This window comes from Onychostruthus taczanowskii, unplaced genomic scaffold (genome assembly GCF_017590055.1).
Source record: "Onychostruthus taczanowskii isolate IOZ18803 unplaced genomic scaffold, ASM1759005v1 scaffold5, whole genome shotgun sequence".
NCBI lineage: Eukaryota > Metazoa > Chordata > Aves > Passeriformes > Passeridae > Onychostruthus > Onychostruthus taczanowskii.
Window position 1 is genome coordinate 11,535,561 of NW_024502568.1, and position 19,037 is coordinate 11,554,597.

General features: G+C 46.3%; 1 protein-coding gene across 3 annotated transcripts in view; it reads right to left on the reverse strand.

Annotated features, from left to right (window-relative positions):
- Positions 1-14,020: 14,020 nt before the first annotated feature.
- Positions 14,021-19,037, reverse strand: part of CCDC186 (coiled-coil domain containing 186) — a 35,283-nt gene continuing 30,266 nt past the window's right edge. For all 3 annotated transcript variants that reach the window (XM_041415454.1, XM_041415453.1, XM_041415455.1), the window contains exons 15-16: positions 18,561-18,780; positions 14,021-17,895 (exon numbers count right to left, since the gene is read on the reverse strand). In XM_041415454.1, the coding sequence (XP_041271388.1) occupies positions 17,812-17,895; positions 18,561-18,780 (304 nt within the window). In that variant the 3' untranslated portion in view covers positions 14,021-17,811. The remainder of the gene's footprint in view (positions 17,896-18,560; positions 18,781-19,037) is intronic.

Genomic DNA, 19,037 nt, shown 5'->3' on the forward strand with positions numbered 1-19,037 from the left:
AAGACTTGGTAGTCTGCAATGTTTTCCCAGTTTGCAATGGGAAATCAAACCTGCTTCCCTGACCTAGTGTGGTACTTGGCCACTAGCCTGTCTTAGTATCATTGAAATCATGAGTGGGACACATGCCCTTAGCCCCTTTTAGACAAATCCCTTGGCTCTGATTTCCCAAAATCTGCACTGAGAACAAGTCCTCTGCACTGAGAACAAGTCAGACCCTGTCCTGGCTTTGCACTTCAGCATGGGTGGGGCAGAGTGAGCAGAGATGACACCAAGGCATTGTGAAGTCCTGTGTCTGCTTGTCACACAACAAAACACAGCTTCTTATTTTGTGGAGACAGAAAAGTTCAAATTAACTTTCTCTTCCAAGCCATCAGTATCATCTACAGAAGGAATCTTGCACATTAAGAGTACTTTTAGCTCCCAGCTCAGTGGCACCTCAAATGAGGAGCATATTGGCCACAGTAGGTAGGTTGCAGCTCTCTCCAGCATCTGCTGCACTGCAGGTGCCTCTGCAAACATCCTAAATGTGAGCTATGAGACCAGGTGGGCATTCTGGCTGCAAGGACTCAAGCAAATTTAGCAAAAGGAGTGAGATACATCCCCTTTAAAAGGGGTCAGGGTCAGTGTCTTCAGCATGGAGAGTGGAGTTGAGGATAAATGGTATAGAAACTCAATGTTTTTAAGAGCAGTTGTGAAGTGAGAGGGACACAGCAGGGTCTGCTGCCACCTCCAAACCCCTCTGCTCAGCTCCCAGGGCACTGCACACCCCGGCTCCACCCTGGCTGTTCACTGCTGTCACTGCAGCTGTCACCTTGTGGCTTGGCTCTCACTCTGCAGTGACAGCAGTGGGCAGCAAGGCTTGCATTGCTCCCTGTGATGTCAAGTGCAGCGCAAGCTGCTGAGCTCACGTGTGGGCTTGGAGAGAAGGCTTGCATCTCCCACGGCCTTCACTTGGGATCCCCATCCATGGAGAAGCTCTGAACTTCCCTTCCAGACCTGCTGTCCTTTTTTTCTGGTTGTTTCTGACCTCAGCCCCGGAGGCAGGGCTGTGGGGAGGTGATGGCTCCCTGCTCGTGTCAGCCCTGCCAGGCAGGCACAGCCCAGCCTGGTGCCACGCTGACCCGGCCTTTGGCTTGAGGAAATGCCTGGTTCAGTTTCCTGGTTCAGCTGATGTCACCAGCCTGGCATCCAGCATATTCACATACCACGTGTCCTTGTCCCATCCCTGCCCCTGCAATCTTGAGTAATGGGGACTGACACATGTTTTTTTCCAGAAAGCAATCTCTTCAGATCAAATTAATTCTGTGATTTCCAGGTGCTTCCTCCTCCGCACAACTGATGAAGACTTCCTGCAGCTAACGGCCAAGGCTGCTCCCAGCCAGGACATTCAAATTAATCTTTTGTTCTTGGGGACTTTCTGTAGCTTGGTGACTCTGGGTGCTGCTCCTTTCTCACCCACTGACCTAGGCTGCCAGTAAAGAGGCATTTTAGGGGGAAGAGGTCAGGGTGGGAAGTGGCTTGTCTGGGGGTCTGAGCCTGTGGGGAGGCTCCCCTGAAAGCTCCTTGCAGAGCCTCCCTGCAGGGCTGTCTGGGTGTGGGGTGAGGCTCTGAGTGCAGCCTGGGGTCCACCACAAAGGGCCTCAAATGACCTGCAGCTGCATCCCACTGTCTGAGGGTGAGGACAGCAGCCACCAGGAGGTCCTGAGGATGTGGTAACTGAAGGCTGTGTTTTAAGGCACCAGATAACCTCTTCTTCCCAATTTGAGGGCTTCTTGAGTAGGATGTTTGCTTTTGAGCAACACTGTGTCCTGTAGGTTCTCTGTGCGTTAAGAGGAACTGAGATTTTGATGGGAACACCTTGTGTTGTGCATCTATTTCCTCTCTCTCACTTACCAGGTGTTGAATCATGTTGCTTATGTTAAAGTCCTACATACAGATGAAGCTGTGAAGCATGAACAATAAATGCTACTCATCAGTAAATACCCCAGAAGCACATCCCATTAATAAGGGGTGATGAGTGAATAATATGCCTTTTACTCCCTGACGGAGAAGTTTTTATCCACTGCATCTCAGCATAATTTAGTGTTGGATATGAGCCAGAATGTTTTTATTTTTGTGTAGATCTACATTTGCATTTTCTCATAGCTATTCTATAACCTGACTGCATTGCCAGTATACATAGTGCTGGCATCACAGCATTTTCAGACCCTGTAAAAGACATGGAGCAGAAATCTAGAGAATATACCCCACACCTGTGTGCTGCCTGCAGTGCAACCACCAGGATTTATCTTACAGGTACAACCCGTCCTGACACAGATCTCAAAGATCCATTGGTAAAGTGTATTTCTTCTTTTTTAAAAAAAAACGTTAAGCATTTCTTTATTCAGCTTTTTATTTGAGCAAGAGGCCATGTTCTGGTGCTGAGCTGCAGCTTTCTTACCTTGCCTTCCTCGTCAGGCAGGTCTGTCCTAGTAGGGTTTTTAAATGTGTTGGATTTTAAACTAACCAGTTTAAAATGTACAAACCTAAACATGAAGTCTTCATGGTTACTGCAGTATTACCCCTAATGGAAAGGCCTGGTTGATGCTTTCAGTAGGGTCAAATCCCTCTTCTTAATTCTGGTTTTACTTGTGCCTGCACTTGTGCCCTTGCCTGAGCTGGGAGGTCGACACCCCTGTTACACAAGCGAATGTCGTCGCTGTTTTCCTTCTTGATTGTTCTGCGTGTAATTTGGATTCCACGAGCGGCGCTCAGCTTATGTCATTGCATCACTTTAATGGTGTTTTTCTTGGCTGCAGGTTTGATTTTCTTGGCCTTGCAGTCAGGGCATCTCTGCAGACACGGACACTCGATAGCTGCACTCGCCGCTTCCCCTTCCGCGCACCTCGCGCTCGCCCTGCCAACCCAAACTGCAGAGGACTGGCTTTGCAATCCCCCCCTGCCCATTCACAATGCCAGCACACTCCTCTGCTCCTTTCTTTTTCATGTATCAGCACTTGAAAAAGTTGTTACTGTTCTACGTGAAAAGTTTTCATTATGACAGCAGTGCCTAGAAGATGCCTGCAAGGATCAGGAAGAATTTGTTCTGCACAGGCAAAACCCAACATTCCTGGTTGTCAAGTGCTTCTGCTCTAACCTTCACATGGGAGAGCAAAGGGATAAGGACAGGAAAATAGGATCATCAGGAAAGGATGATGCGGTGTTACCCATCATGATAGATGCATATGCTTGGCATCACTCATTTTCAAACCTTTGTCAGCAGCTGTGCTAAGGATTTTCAGAGGAACTTGGAAGGATGTCTAGATACCTTTGAGTGGTCACATTTTCTTGTCCTTTTCTGGATGCACATCTTCCCAACAGAATGAGTTTAGGATTATATTTTTTCCCTGGGCTGTTTAGCAAAGCCATTCCTTATTCCTGATAGTTCTGCCTTCAAGGTATCTGCAGCAACACAGGTATCCTAAAACAGTAGTGCAGAGCTCTTGTTGAATTCATGTAAATCCTCATGTTTTGTATTCCCAGTACTGTTATAACACAATTTGCCCATGTGCGAGCTGACAGTCAAATCATACATGTATGTTTTTCCAGTTGAGAGTTGTGTTTTCTTATATATTACCAATTATATTTCTTGTCTGTGCTGCTTGTAAAACAAAAACAAAGCAATCAGCTCTCCACAAAACAACCTCTTTCTTCTCTAAACCCATCAAAAATTAGAATCTGCATCTTCCTGTCATCTCCCCCTGCCCATGCATTTCTATTTCTGTGCTCTCTGCCCAGGGATGGTCCTGCAGTGCTGTGTCCTGCTTCTTGGAGGAAACACAATGTCAGGGATCAGGAAGCTGAGTGAGGTCTGGACAGGCTGGGGTCCCTGGCTGCACACAGGCAGTGAAGTCCCAGAACCATGGAGAGGAAGGAGGGAAAGGGAAAACTGATGGGGCTGTGAGCTGACACACAGACCAGAACAGGCAGATGCTTCCCAAAAGGAACCTCCAAAGTAAATACAGTTGTGCGAGCCATTCCTGTGCCACATTTCCAAAGAGAGACTTTTCTGTTTCGCATGTAGCCACTCAGAAGTGCATGTTTGGATGCCCCAGGGTTGAACAAAGAGAAGCTAAGATCATGCTGTCAGCTGCACTCCAGATCTGGGCACGCAGCACCCTGAGCTCATTCTGCAGAGGAGAAGGAAAGCCATGACACTCCAAAAGCAACTAGGGTTTGCTCCTGTGCCAGGATGGCCTTTCTAAAAAAACAATTTTTCTTTCTCCAGATCCCTCAGTCTTTAACCAGCTAGCCAGTGTCCTTCCTCTCCCCTGTATGTTGATTTTAGGCCTTTTCTGGGGGCAAGCAGCATCCCTGAGGAGAAGGACTTGGGGGTGCTGGTGGATGAGAAGCTCAGCATGAGCTGGCAGCATGAGCTGGCAGCCCAGAAAGCCAATCATGTCCTGGGCTGCATCTAAAGGAGACTGGCCAGCAGGTCAGGTTCTCCCCCTCTGCTCCACTCTGGTGAGACCCCACCTGGAATGCTGCATCCACCTCTGGGGACCAGCAGAAGAGGGATAAGGACATGTTGGAGAAAGTTCAGAGAAGGACAACAAAGATACTCAGAGGGCTGGAGCACCCTGCTATGAAAACAGGTGGAGAAAGTAGGGATTATTCAGCCTGGATAAGAGAAGACTCCAGGGAGAACTTGGAGCACTTTCCAGCACCTAAAGGAGCTACAAGAGAGACAAAGGCTTCTTATAAATGTTAGTAGGGATAGGACAAGGGGGAATGGCTTCAAAGTGAAAGAGGGCAGGTTTTGGTAGATATTAGGAAGGAATTTTTTACTGTGAGGTTGGTGAGGCACTGGCACAAGCTGAGCAGAGAAGTTGTGGATGCCCCATCCATGGAAGTGTTCAAGACCAGGCTGCATGGGGCTTGGAGCAACCTGGTCTAGTGGAAGGTGTCCCCATGGCAGTGGGCTTGGAAATAGATGGCTTTTAAAGTCCTTTCCAATCAAATGATCCTGTGATTCTGTGATATGAGGGATCAGAGCCCCAGCTGACCTCCCTGGCAGCTGTGTCTGCTCCTCACCAGCCACAAGGCATCCACACAGAGGGTGGTGGCCAGACAGGAGCTACTGCTCCATGCTGACAGGGCATCAGTGCAGGAGCCTGTGAGTCTGCTCTGAATCATCCTCTGGAAGGGTTTCAGTTCCTTGCTCTCTGATCCAAGGCTGCTGTCTTGGCAGGGGCCTCCTGCCAGCAGTCAGTGGCAAACTCACTGCTTTGGTTGGTTGGTGTTTTTCCAGTGTCTGCTCTGATACACAATTAATGAAACGTAAGTACCTCCATTTATTGCTCCCTAGAGAATCCCTTGGATTGCAAGTCCTGGCCTTTGGGGACATTTCTATTGTTTCAGCTGCCACCAAAGCCAAGGGAAGCCAAACCACACTCTCTTCAGTGTGATGGCAGGGAGCTCACCTGCCACTGTGCCCTGGCATTGCTTGTGGTTGCCTGAACATTGACTTTAATGAGAGACACTCCACAGTGGCTCTAGCATTACAAGGTGACTACTACCTGTGAGGTCTGGGCTCTGTCACCAACCCAAGCAAGGTCAAATCACTTTGAAATAGTTGACTGATCTTTCAGCATCAACAAGCAACCTTGGAAAACTGCAAGGAAATTCTGAGAGAGGGAAATATTTTGACATAATTGAGGTAAACAAAAAAAAGCAATCTGCAAGCCTTGTTCTACAGGCCTGCTGCCAAATCTCTTTTCCAAGGGCTTCACCTGCCTGAGGAGCAAAGGTGACTCCATCCACCCTGTGTTTGGTGGTTTAGAGGTGTGCCTGTATTTTTGAAGTGCCTGTATGGCAGTCGTGCCCTGCTGGCAGGAGACCTTGATGCACTTGGTTTTGGGGTTGGACAGCCCAAGAAAGACCACGAGGGCTCCCAAGCAGTGTCCAAGGTCACAGGTACCTGGATTGATGGCTGCTCTCTTTAGCAGGTTGGTTTATGCAGCAGAGATTTTCCTCTGCCAGTCCTTGCTGATAGAAAACACCTGCTTGGCACTAGCTGGATCTTTCTAGATCCCAGAAATGCCTGATTAAAGCCAAGCAAAACAAGGGGCTGTGGATTCTGTGGGAGGTTTTACCTGGAGCTGTGGATGGGTTTCACTGCCAGCTGTCCTGCCTCGCTCAAGGCACTCTGGCTGCACAGCACAGGGGATGTGGGAGCTGTGCAACCACCCCAGACAACCTGCAGGTCACAGAGCAGCATTGCCAGGGAAAACAAATATCCTTGTTTGCCTCAAAAGGCTGAGCCATTACCTGCAGTGCACCAGGAGCTGCTTGGACAGCTTTGGGAGCAGGTGGGCAGGCAAAGACCTCACTGTGGGACAGTCCTGTCCCTGTGCCAGCCACCCCCAGGGCTTTGAGCCAGCTCTGGGTCAAAGCAGACACGTGGCAAGGGCAAGGGACCACGGGAAGGGACCAGGGAAAGGGACCAGGGAAAGGGCATCACAATCACAGCATTTTCAGACCCTGTAAAAGACATGGAGCAGAAATCTAGAGAATATACCCCACACCTGTGTGCTGCCTGCAGTGCAACCACCAGGATTTATCTTACAGGTACAACCCGTCCTGACACAGATCTCAAAGATCCATTGGTAAAGTGTATTTCTTCTTTTTTAAAAAAAAACGTTAAGCATTTCTTTATTCAGCTTTTTATTTGAGCAAGAGGCCATGTTCTGGTGCTGAGCTGCAGCTTTCTTACCTTGCCTTCCTCGTCAGGCAGGTCTGTCCTAGTAGGGTTTTTAAATGTGTTGGATTTTAAACTAACCAGTTTAAAATGTACAAACCTAAACATGAAGTCTTCATGGTTACTGCAGTATTACCCCTAATGGAAAGGCCTGGTTGATGCTTTCAGTAGGGTCAAATCCCTCTTCTTAATTCTGGTTTTACTTGTGCCTGCACTTGTGCCCTTGCCTGAGCTGGGAGGTCGACACCCCTGTTACACAAGCGAATGTCGTCGCTGTTTTCCTTCTTGATTGTTCTGCGTGTAATTTGGATTCCACGAGCGGCGCTCAGCTTATGTCATTGCATCACTTTAATGGTGTTTTTCTTGGCTGCAGGTTTGATTTTCTTGGCCTTGCAGTCAGGGCATCTCTGCAGACACGGACACTCGATAGCTGCACTCGCCGCTTCCCCTTCCGCGCACCTCGCGCTCGCCCTGCCAACCCAAACTGCAGAGGACTGGCTTTGCAATCCCCCCCTGCCCATTCACAATGCCAGCACACTCCTCTGCTCCTTTCTTTTTCATGTATCAGCACTTGAAAAAGTTGTTACTGTTCTACGTGAAAAGTTTTCATTATGACAGCAGTGCCTAGAAGATGCCTGCAAGGATCAGGAAGAATTTGTTCTGCACAGGCAAAACCCAACATTCCTGGTTGTCAAGTGCTTCTGCTCTAACCTTCACATGGGAGAGCAAAGGGATAAGGACAGGAAAATAGGATCATCAGGAAAGGATGATGCGGTGTTACCCATCATGATAGATGCATATGCTTGGCATCACTCATTTTCAAACCTTTGTCAGCAGCTGTGCTAAGGATTTTCAGAGGAACTTGGAAGGATGTCTAGATACCTTTGAGTGGTCACATTTTCTTGTCCTTTTCTGGATGCACATCTTCCCAACAGAATGAGTTTAGGATTATATTTTTTCCCTGGGCTGTTTAGCAAAGCCATTCCTTATTCCTGATAGTTCTGCCTTCAAGGTATCTGCAGCAACACAGGTAACCTAAAACAGTAGTGCAGAGCTCTTGTTGAATTCATATAAATCCTCATGTTTTGTATTCCCAGTACTGTTATAACACAATTTGCCCATGTGCGAGCTGACAGTCAAATCATACATGTATGTTTTTCCAGTTGAGAGTTGTGTTTTCTTATATATTACCAATTATATTTCTTGTCTGTGCTGCTTGTATAACAAAAACAAAGCAATCAGCTCTCCCCAAAACAACCTCTTTCTTCTCTAAACCCATCAAAAATGAGAATCTGCATCTTCCTGCCATCTCCCCCTGCCCATGCATTTCTATTTCTGTGCTCTCTGCCCAGGGATGGTCCTGCAGTGCTGTGTCCTGCTCCTTGGAGGAAACACAATGTCAGGGATCAGGAAGCTGAGGTCTGGACAGGCTGGGGTCCCTGGCTGCACACAGGCAGTGAAGTCCCAGAACCATGGAGAGGAAGGAGGGAAAGGGAAAACTGATGGGGCTGTGAGCTGACACACAGACCAGAACAGGCAGATGCTTCCCAAAAGGAACCTCCAAAGTAAATACAGTTGTGCAAGCCATTCCTGTGCCACATTTCCAAAGAGAGACTTTTCTGTTTCGCATGTAGCCACTCAGAAGTGCATGTTTGGATGCCCCAGGGTTGAACAAAGAGAAGTTAAGATCATGCTGTCAGCTGCACTCCAGATCTGGGCACGCAGCACCCTGAGCTCATTCTGCAGAGGAGAAGGAAAGCCATGACACTCCAAAAGCAACTAGGGTTTGCTCCTGTGCCAGGATGGCCTTTCTAAAAAAACAGTTTTTCTTTCTCCACATCCCTCAGTCTTTAACCAGCTAGCCATTTTCCTTCCTCTCCCCTGTATGTTGATTTTAGGCCTTTTCTGGGGGCAAGCAGCATCCCTGAGGAGAAGGACTTGGGGGTGCTGGTGGATGAGAAGCTCAGCATGAGCTGGCAGCATGTGCTGGCAGCCCAGAAAGCCAGTCATGTCCTGGGCTGCATCTAAAGGAGACTGGCCAGCAGGTCAGGTTCTCCCCCTCTGCTCCACTCTGGTGAGACCCCACCTGGAATGCTGCATCCACCTCTGGGGACCAGCAGAAGAGGGATAAGGACATGTTGGAGAAAGTTCAGAGAAGGACAACAAACATACTCAGAGGGCTGGAGCACCCTGCTATGAAAACAGGTGGAGAAAGTAGGGATTGTTCAGCCTGGATAAGAGAAGACTCCAGGGAGAACTTGGAGCACTTTCCAGCACCTAAAGGAGCTACAAGAGAGACAAAGGCTTCTTATAAATGTTAGTAGGGATAGGACAAGGGGGAATGGCTTCAAAGTGAAAGAGGGCAGGTTTTGGTAGATATTAGGAAGGAGTTCTTTACTGTGAGGTTGGTGAGGCACTGGCACAAGCTGAGCAGAGAAGTTGTGGATGCCCCATCCATGGAAGTGTTCAAGACCAGGCTGCATGGGGCTTGGAGCAACCTGGTCTAGTGGAAGGTGTCCCCATGGCAGTGGGCTTGGAAATAGATGGCTTTTAAAGTCCTTTCCAATCAAATGATCCTGTGATTCTGTGATATGAGGGGTCAGAGCCCCAGCTGACCTCCCTGGCAGCTGTGTCTGCTCCTCACCAGCCCCAAGGCATCCACACAGAGGGTGGTGGCCAGACAGGAGCTACTGCTCCGTGCCTCCTCAGCACAATGCTGACAGGGCATCAGTGCAGGAGCCTGTGAGTCTGCTCTGAATCATCCTCTGGAAGGGTTTCAGTTCCTTGCTCTCTGATCCAAGGCTGCTGTCTTGGCAGGGGCCTCCTGCCAGCAGTCAGTGGCAAACTCACTGCTTTGGTTGGTTGGTGTTTTTCCAGTGTCTGCTCTGATACACAATTAATGAAACGTAAGTACCTCCATTTATTGCTCCCTAGAGAATCCCTTGGATTGCAAGTCCTGGCCTTTGGGGACATTTCTATTGTTTCAGCTGCCACCAAAGCCAAGGGAAGCCAAACCACACTCTCTTCAGTGTGATGGCAGGGAGCTCACCTGCCACTGTGCCCTGGCATTGCTTGTGGTTGCCTGAACATTGACTTTAATGAGAGACACTCCACAGTGGCTCTAGCATTACAAGGTGACTACTACCTGTGAGGTCTGGGCTCTGTCACCAACCCAAGCAAGGTCAAATCACTTTGAAATAGTTGACTGATCTTTCAGCATCAACAAGCAACCTTGGAAAACTGCAAGGAAATTCTGAGAGAGGGAAATATTTTGACATAATTGAGGTAAACAAAAAAAAGCAATCTGCAAGCCTTGTTCTACAGGCCTGCTGCCAAATCTCTTTTCCAAGGGCTTCACCTGCCTGAGGAGCAAAGGTGACTCCATCCACCCTGTGTTTGGTGGTTTAGAGGTGTGCCTGTATTTTTGAAGTGCCTGTATGGCAGTCGTGCCCTGCTGGCAGGAGACCTTGATGCACTTGGTTTTGGGGTTGGACAGCCCAAGAAAGACCACGAGGGCTCCCAAGCAGTGTCCAAGGTCACAGGTACCTGGATTGATGGCTGCTCTCTTTAGCAGGTTGGTTTATGCAGCAGAGATTTTCCTCTGCCAGTCCTTGCTGATAGAAAACACCTGCTTGGCACTAGCTGGATCTTTCTAGATCCCAGAAATGCCTGATTAAAGCCAAGCAAAACAAGGGGCTGTGGATTCTGTGGGAGGTTTTACCTGGAGCTGTGGATGGGTTTCACTGCCAGCTGTCCTGCCTCGCTCAAGGCACTCTGGCTGCACAGCACAGGGGATGTGGGAGCTGTGCAACCACCCCAGACAACCTGCAGGTCACAGAGCAGCATTGCCAGGGAAAACAAATATCCTTGTTTGCCTCAAAAGGCTGAGCCATTACCTGCAGTGCACCAGGAGCTGCTTGGACAGCTTTGGGAGCAGGTGGGCAGGCAAAGACCTCACTGTGGGACAGTCCTGCCCCTGTGCCAGCCACCCCCAGGGCCTTGAGCCAGCCCTGGGTCAAAGCAGACACGTGGCAAGGGCAAGGGACCACGGGAAGGGACCAGGGAAAGGGACCAGGGAAAGGGCATCACAAGTCTGGCTGTCAGCAGCCTGTGTCAGCCCACATGTTAAGCCCATGAGAAGCTGATAGCAGCTCGTTCTGATTTCTCATTTTACCTCATGGATGAAGATCCCTTCTCGAGAGGGATGAAGCCCTTAAATATTTTCAAGAGTCCATCTAATCACTTGCTCTGATAATCTAATTACTAAGGTGAAGCCAGGGCAGTTGATTAGTACAAGCCACTTCACAGCATGAACAGGTCAGAGCTCTGAGCCCAAGTTTGGTTTTTTCAACCTCTTTGAAGGTTGAACTTGAAAAGTTTTCAGAGAATTTGCAGGACCACAACACAGGTCTAGGCTGGCCAGCACAAGGTCTATTTTTTCAGACATATTCTGCTTTTACCCACAGTGTTGATATGAGTAATTCTCACCTTCTTCCTCTCCCCTGTGCTAGGTACTGACTGGAGTTAAAATAATTTAAGATCTATCATTTTCAGAGTATTTTTAACCACTTCCTTTCACAGTGCAGCCTCACAAACCCTTCTGTCTGACTGCAGATCACAGCTTGAACAGACTGCCTTGCATTTGCACCCTGCTTCAATCCATCTCCAAAGGCAGCAGCAGTTCCCAAAGAACCGCAGGTTGGATGGCCCAGGGCAGCGTTTAAGGACACACCAACCACCCCAGAGAGAGCAGCTGTGCTGACTCACCTTGTGTCAAACACCAGGGCACTTCAGGCAGAGCTCACAGACTTCGTGCTTTCACTTGCTGCTTTTCCTTATTCCACGCACATGTGGTTATTTCAAAATAGAAACTTCTTAAGAAGCTCTTAGATATTCATAGGACTCAGCTTGTTAGTGAGCAAGGTGCTTCACTTGAGGCATTTGAGCAGCCCTGCTGAGATCAGTGGGCAGCCACACATGGTCAAGAGCCCAGGGAAAGCCAAGGGCCAGAGGATCTCCTGGCTATAGGGCATCCACTGGAGCAGAACAGCAACAAACACACGAATATCTAACAGCATATTTATACACAGTTAGATGAGAACAACTTGTTCAGCAGCACTCTGCTACTGCAACAGTTACATTTATGCATGCAAAAATCTCACAGAATCTGGCACAGACCCACTGTGGTTTGATGTAAAATAGCCTAAAAACAACCGCAGCAACAAAACCTCCAGCAGAGCTCACTATTAAAAATCCCCTTAAAATAAAGCAGAGAGAGAGAGAGAAAAAAAAATAGCAGTGATGATTTCCTCATTCACAATCAGCTAGAGGAGAGAGCTGCTAGCATTTGGAGAGATATTTATCAGACAGTAGCTGCAGTATCAGCCTGGCTTACTTCAGCACTGAGCCCTTAACACGTGCCATGAGAGCCCTTCCTCTGCACACAGAGCTCAGCTGGGTCAGGCTCAGACACAGACCCAAAAACAGGGGTGGGAAGTGTTTTGCCAAATGGCCACTTGCAAATAGCACCAAAGCTGTACAAAATTGAGGAAGTTTAGCTTCAGGCTGTTGTTTCCAAGCAGCAGCATTAAATACCCAGGAAGAACAAATAAACCTGATTTTTGGTCACATCTGTCACCAACAACTGTACCAGTTATCAGTGGAAAAAGCTGGAAGAAAAGCAGTGAGCTGCAAAACAATTTCAGCATAGGGTCATGCAGGTAACTGTAACCAGAAAAATCACTGGGAGCCCTTGGTCTGGTCCTGGAAAGCTTGAGGCTCTTTGCCATTAAATTTCAGCAAAATATAGGACAGCCCCCTCTCTCATTTAAGGTACTCTGGGAGATACTAGAATAAACTCCATAAATTATCACCTTTACAGTATTATTTTCCCCTTTTTCTGGCTCCCTGCAAGGGCAGGACAACCCATATCAACCCCATTCCCAGGTTTTTAATAGAAGCACTGCCAGCAACCAGACACGATCACTTACTGCTTTTATTAAGAAACACTATCATGGCTAATAAACAAACTCTGTTAGATCTCTACAAGAGAATAAATAAATCAGAGGAGCAAATGTGGAGCTACAGCCAAGGAACCATTCCTTGCTGCTGGGATTGCGGGATTCCCAAAATTCACGTTATGGAAGGGAAAAGCACCGAGGGCACTGGCAGGGACTGCAGTCCCTAACTGCAGCGCAGCCTGTCCAGCGCCATTCCCAAGGGATGAATGCAGTGGGAGAGGTGTTTTCCCGGGCTGTGCTGTTCCCACCGCCGGCAGCACCGGAGAAGAGGCACCGCCACCTCCCGGCTGCCACAGGCAGGAGCGAGCGCCCAGGGCAGAGCCGCAGCACGGCTCGATCTCCGGTGTGCGAGACCCACCGGGGGGAACAAGAAGGGTCTGGCGGTGCAGGCAGCCCAGGGTGTTTATTCACAGGCACACGAGCTCCCACTGCCAGGGATGAGCACCCAGCACCCTCTGAGAGCTGCCAGCACGGCTGCAGCCAGGCAGCAGCAAAAGGTGTGTGAGAAACAGCAAAGGTAAGAATTTCAGAAAGTTGGGAAAGCAGGTCTTTGAAATAGAAAGAACAGAGAACTCAGAACTAGAAGCAGCTGCAAAGTCTGCAAGTAGAAAAAGTTACAATAGTATAGTAAGGACATAAAACATTAGCTTGAGTTTTAGGCTCAGCTAAGGTAGACCTTAAGACTGCAGAAAAATACGCTTAGTAAGATAGCAGAATGTTTTAAGCTTAATAATGAAGTATTGTGTATTGTCAATATAAAGCAGCTGCAAAGTCTGCAAGTAGAAAAAGTTACAATAGTATAGTAAGGACATAAAACAATAGCTTGAGTTTTAGGCTTAGCTAAGGTAGACCTTAAGACTGCAGAAAAATATGCTTAAATATGTAAATGCTTAAATATGTAAAATATGTAAGATAGTAGAATGTTTTAAGCTTAATAATGAAGTATTGTGTATTGTTAATATAAAGAAGACAAGCAAGCATCGTGTGAAGCAGGTGTACGTGTACTTTTAGTAACTGGCTAGAACGACTGTCGGTAAGCTTTGGCAATATGCTATTGGTTAGAAAGTTTTTAAAATGCTCTGTAACAGAAATCTTCAGCTGCTGCTGGTTGTACATGAGCTTTTGCCATCATTCTGTTGTCTCAGCTATGTAATGAGGCTGATGCTGCAATAAAAGCTCAAGGAACATATCCCAGCAGTCCCATTCTGTTAGTAAAACACCTCCAAACACCAAAGTGGGACAAATCAGACCCAAACCAGGCTTTCATACATTTGTATGTTTATTATTTCAAAGTACAGTATATACATAAGGTATAGCAATACCTTCGAAAACTTTATACAGAAACAGGTATCTACAAAATTAAATCAACAAGACATTCTGTGTATAGGACTTACACACATAGATTGGAAGAATCAACAGTTTCAGTTAGAACACGAAAATGGGAAGGTAACACCCATCCATCTTGGAAAAGCTCTAAATACCACCCAGCTCCCTCTGCAACACAGGTACCTGTCCCTGGACAGGTGAGACAGGGCACACCGGATTCCCTGTGCCACCCATGCTGGTGTTCACTGTGACAGTGAGTGGCACAGAAGGGTGAAGGCCCCTTGGGACAGGCCTTGCCCTCTGATCCCCTCCCTACACTCGGGTCTCTGCAGCACGGGGACGCTCAGGTTTACACTCCACGCACCGGAAGCCGGACATACTGTTTTTATATTTTTCTTTTTTAGTTATGAACCAAAACATTGCAATTAAAAATATTTTGAGAGAGATACTACAGGTGTTGCCAGCAACAAGTGAAGATAATGAGAAAATCTTCAAGGAAGAAATCAACCTCCAGTTTTCTGGACACTATAATTAAAAATATTGCACAAGTCTGCATGGCAACAAGCCAGTGATTTCTGTAGCACAAAATTGTATTCTTCAGGTCAGAGGGTCTGGCTTCTGACAATGACGGTGCTGGATTTTACAGAAGGTGGAAAAGCATAGGCAGCTTTCTTGTAGGGCCTCTAGCAACACCTGTTTGTGCGATGTTTGAATGAAAAGAGCACCCTGAGTATTTAAGAAACAGATGTTTAAGCTTGTAAGACACAACCAGCCACAAGCTTGGAATTTTCAAAAGCAGCCTGTGGCAATTCCACATCTAATGGGCACTGAATTTCAGTGACAGGCTGGAGCTACATGCTCCAGGCTGCCTTCATGATTAGTTTATGAATTCACCGTTTGTCTCTAAAATTCAGTTTATCTGAGGACAGTTTTCAGTTTCAGGTCCATAATACAATTCCCAAAACAAGGATAAGCGGGATGAGATCATTACACAAGGCTCACACCCACCCTGCACCAGCTGGGGGTCACCTGTGTGAGCCACCCCACAGAAACACCTTTCCACAGAAAGTGCTCCCAGTGCTGCACCAAGAGCATCACAAGCCCCCCCATGGGAACAGGGCCAGCAACATTTTATGGCTGATACATCTCTGCCTCTCAAAAAGGAGGAACATCCTTATGCCAAGTTGCTGGCTGACCCCATCAGGTACTCATCATACCCCAGGCTCACTGGAGAGTCACTTGGCAATGTGCAAGCCAGAATGACTTTTCCACCTCTAACAGATATGTTTAAAGTAACACCTGTGGATGAAGCTTTGGTCCATGAAAACACCATGCACAAAAAACAACGTGGTATTTTGGCTGCTTTGTGTGTCTCCATAACCAAGGGGAAAAAAAAGTCTGAGAAGTTATTAGTGCTACAAAGAGCCAGCAGCATTTCAGCAGGGCAGGAGGACAGCTAACTAGGTTCCTCAACTTAAAAGGAGAATAACCATGCCAAAAAGAAATAAGAATTTCCACAAAGTCATTGCACTGATTCCATCTGCACCACACCCCTCCTTCATTCACACTGTACACCGGGAGAACATACATTAAAAGATTACAATATTAACATAGTATCTAAAATACTGGAATCATTCAGCTGAATGCCTGAAAACATCCAGAGATCTGGTACGTTAAAGCATGAAAACACAAACATACAAGAGCTAAGCTATGTTTTAGCATGCAAATTGTTCTAAAGTACCTTCTCCCAGCAGAAGGTCCAAGCTCAGTCATGAACAAGTCTGTTTGCTTCCTGGAAGCTGTGACAAATCTGTTTCAGCAGAGCCAGGTATTTGCCTCTTCACATCACTTAAACAACAGTAAAGCAGTAGTCCCATGACTGGACTGGCCCATATTTCCTAACATTTCAGATAACCATTGCTCTCAGGAATTAGAAAAATAGATGTATAAAAACCCACCCAGATTAAAGGCTTGCAGTTTCTATATAATACTTGCTCAGGTTTTAAACTATTTGCTCCCATTCTCCCTTTCCAAAGGAATACTTAATCCTTTGACACTGAAGGGACCTGCCATCCCAGACTCTTGAAGCTCTCTGGGCCACAAACCAGGTCTTGATCCCAACAAGGACTTTCATAGATGACTATCTTTAAAGTAACAAGGAAGTCCCACTTTTTTGAACCAAACTATTCAAATCACACTGGGCTCTTCTGCTCAATTTGTTTTATTACAAAGCTCAGGCAACTCAGTGGCATGTGAAAATGGAGTTCACATCCTTAAGTCACCCAGCTGTCTGATCAATTATCCTCCTCTGTGCTGCCAAATTCAGGTCCCTCGTTTGGTGTACGATGCAAACAGTACCTGCAGTAAGACAGATTCTCCCCACACCCCCCTTTTTGATTAAAGTAGCTAAAGCATTGCTATTGTAAATGTACATTGACTCTTTTCATGGCAATAGGAAGTTCAAGTATTTAATAAAAACCTGAAGTATGTATTTACAGGGTGATCTGATCAATTGATTTTGGTCAAAAGGTGATAGATACAGAAACTATGCATTTACTGCTGGAATAAAGATATTTCAGATCCTGTATATTACTTATCCTGGAATTAAAATGTGAACATGATGTTGTGACTAACCCAATCATGTCATCTTGATACTCTTCCTCCATCATCCTCTCAGCTACTGAAGGACTAAGTAACAGTTTTCAGGTATTTTCACCAACTAATTCTTCACAACAGTAAAATCAAGCAGTTGTAGAGATTTCTGTGCTACTTTCACAGTCCAACAATATATTAAAATCCCATTTAGATCTATTTCTCACCATTATTGTCACTAGTTGGTCTAGCCACAGCTAATGAGAAAATTTATTGGCTTCCATTTGTCTTTGAAAACAGATGCAATCACCATGTCTACATGTACTTACAGATCTATAAGGGACAGCTTAAACTCCTTAAATGCTGTTAGTTATGCAGAAGCCCAGAGAACTTTATTAACCCATTATGTGATATCAGACTTCTTTTGATCCATATGTCTAAGGATCAAGGGTTTACAAAATTTGCTGAACTGACATTGGTTTCAAACTCAAAAACTGAATCAGAACACTTTCTAATTCCTTAGTTTAACTGTTGCTTCACTCCTCTGGAATAAAGAAATTGACCAGTTAAATGTTAATCTAAAGCAGAAAATATGCAATATCATGGTCACCACTTAAAACCCAAAATTTTGTAACAAAGCATTATTCCATGCATATGTCAAAAATGCTTAATCAACCCAAAGATCAGAAATAATATGCAAGAAAGGAAATAAATGTCTTAAAGCCCTTAAAGCTCAGTAACACTGGATATGTTCAATAGCAACTAAGACATAATTGGCTTTATTTTTTTTTCAAGCTCCATCATTAAGAGACTGATTAATTACACAGTGCAGAAATTAAAATCTCATGGCAACTCACTCCAAACAGTCTGCACTGCAAAGCATCTGTATTTGAAATAGAAGGTTCAGATAAATGTAGTGTGCAGTGAATTCCAGCAGTGCCTCAGGCTGGTCCTGGGCAGACAGAACCACACAGATGCCAAACCCTGTTGATCTCACACGAGTGAGCCTGTGTGGCCAAAGGCTTCTTCTGCAAAAACCCAGATGCTTGTGCTGGCAGGCAGAATGTAAAACACAGTGGTCTGTAGCACCTGCCTCTTCTGCATCTTCAGGTTGGTTAGTCCCAGAAGTTTTAGTTATGTCTGCTTTATTCTCTGTTCCAGTTCATGCTTGTGTTTAATAAGCCGTTCTATTTCTGTTCCTAGAGTCTGCAGGTTTTCCTTGGAAGTGGGGGAAAAATGATAAGCTAAGTTATACAGGGAAATTAATCCATCACACAAAATGCATTAGTAAGTCAAAATTACTGTTTATGTCAGCAGCTTGATACTTTCAAGTATCCAGAAAAAATGCAAATGATTAGTCAGAAAAAACAAACTCATTTCAGTAAGAAACTCAGAGCAAGTCCTTTTTTGTCATTACCAGTTTGTAACTGGTAGAGGATGTCTACAAGGTAGAATGCTAGCTCCCCTAGCATTCAAGGGGAATGATGATTACAGGAAGAGATCTCCAGCTTGTGCAGAGCCCTGCAGCCCAGCTGGCAGCCTGCACACCATTTTCCAGCCTTCCACCTCTCCCTGGCAGCAGATGTGCTGCCCCAGGAGCAGAGCCTGCACTCCTGGCTCCACATGCCCAGGGCAGAGCATGGAGAGGTAAGGCACAGGCACTCCAGAACTCATTTCAAGCAGAGCCCATTAATGCAGCATACTCTGAGGGTCCTAAACTGGAGGTAAATGGCATGATGTCACATAACTCCCTGGTTAACCCCAGTGCTACCAGTGGCACCAAATCACAATGAGCTGACTTCTGAAAAGCCTTTAACAGCACGCAGTGAAGGGAGCACCTGAGAACCACAAGAACGTGCAGAAGAACTGGCACAGCTACTCACTTTCAATGTAATATTCTTCAGTAATGTATCTTCTAACACAGCCTGAAGCTTCCTGTTTATCTCTAAGGAGAGTTCCAAGGTGAGCCCACTGTCTGCAGGGTGAGATGTATACAGAGATGCCATGATCCCACCACGCCTGCTCAAGTGTACTTTGTTGAAATCAGAGGCCTCTGATGACAGTGTTCCGGCTTCTTCCCGCAAAATGTAACTCTGGATAATTCTGGAGGATAAAAATAAACCAACAACATCACAGCATTACAAGGCAGAGAAGAGTCAGATGCTGAAGTAACTTCAGATTCCTGAGATGAGTAATTTTATTTTCAAGCTATACTGTATTACCAAAAAAGCAGTAAAAATTTACTCCTGCGATTTCTATGTCAGAGGAAAACCTGAGATACCAATAGTGATACAGGAAACACTGGTAAGCCAAGAGACTACAATGTGCAGGGTTTACTTATTTAAAAGTATTTTGAAAAG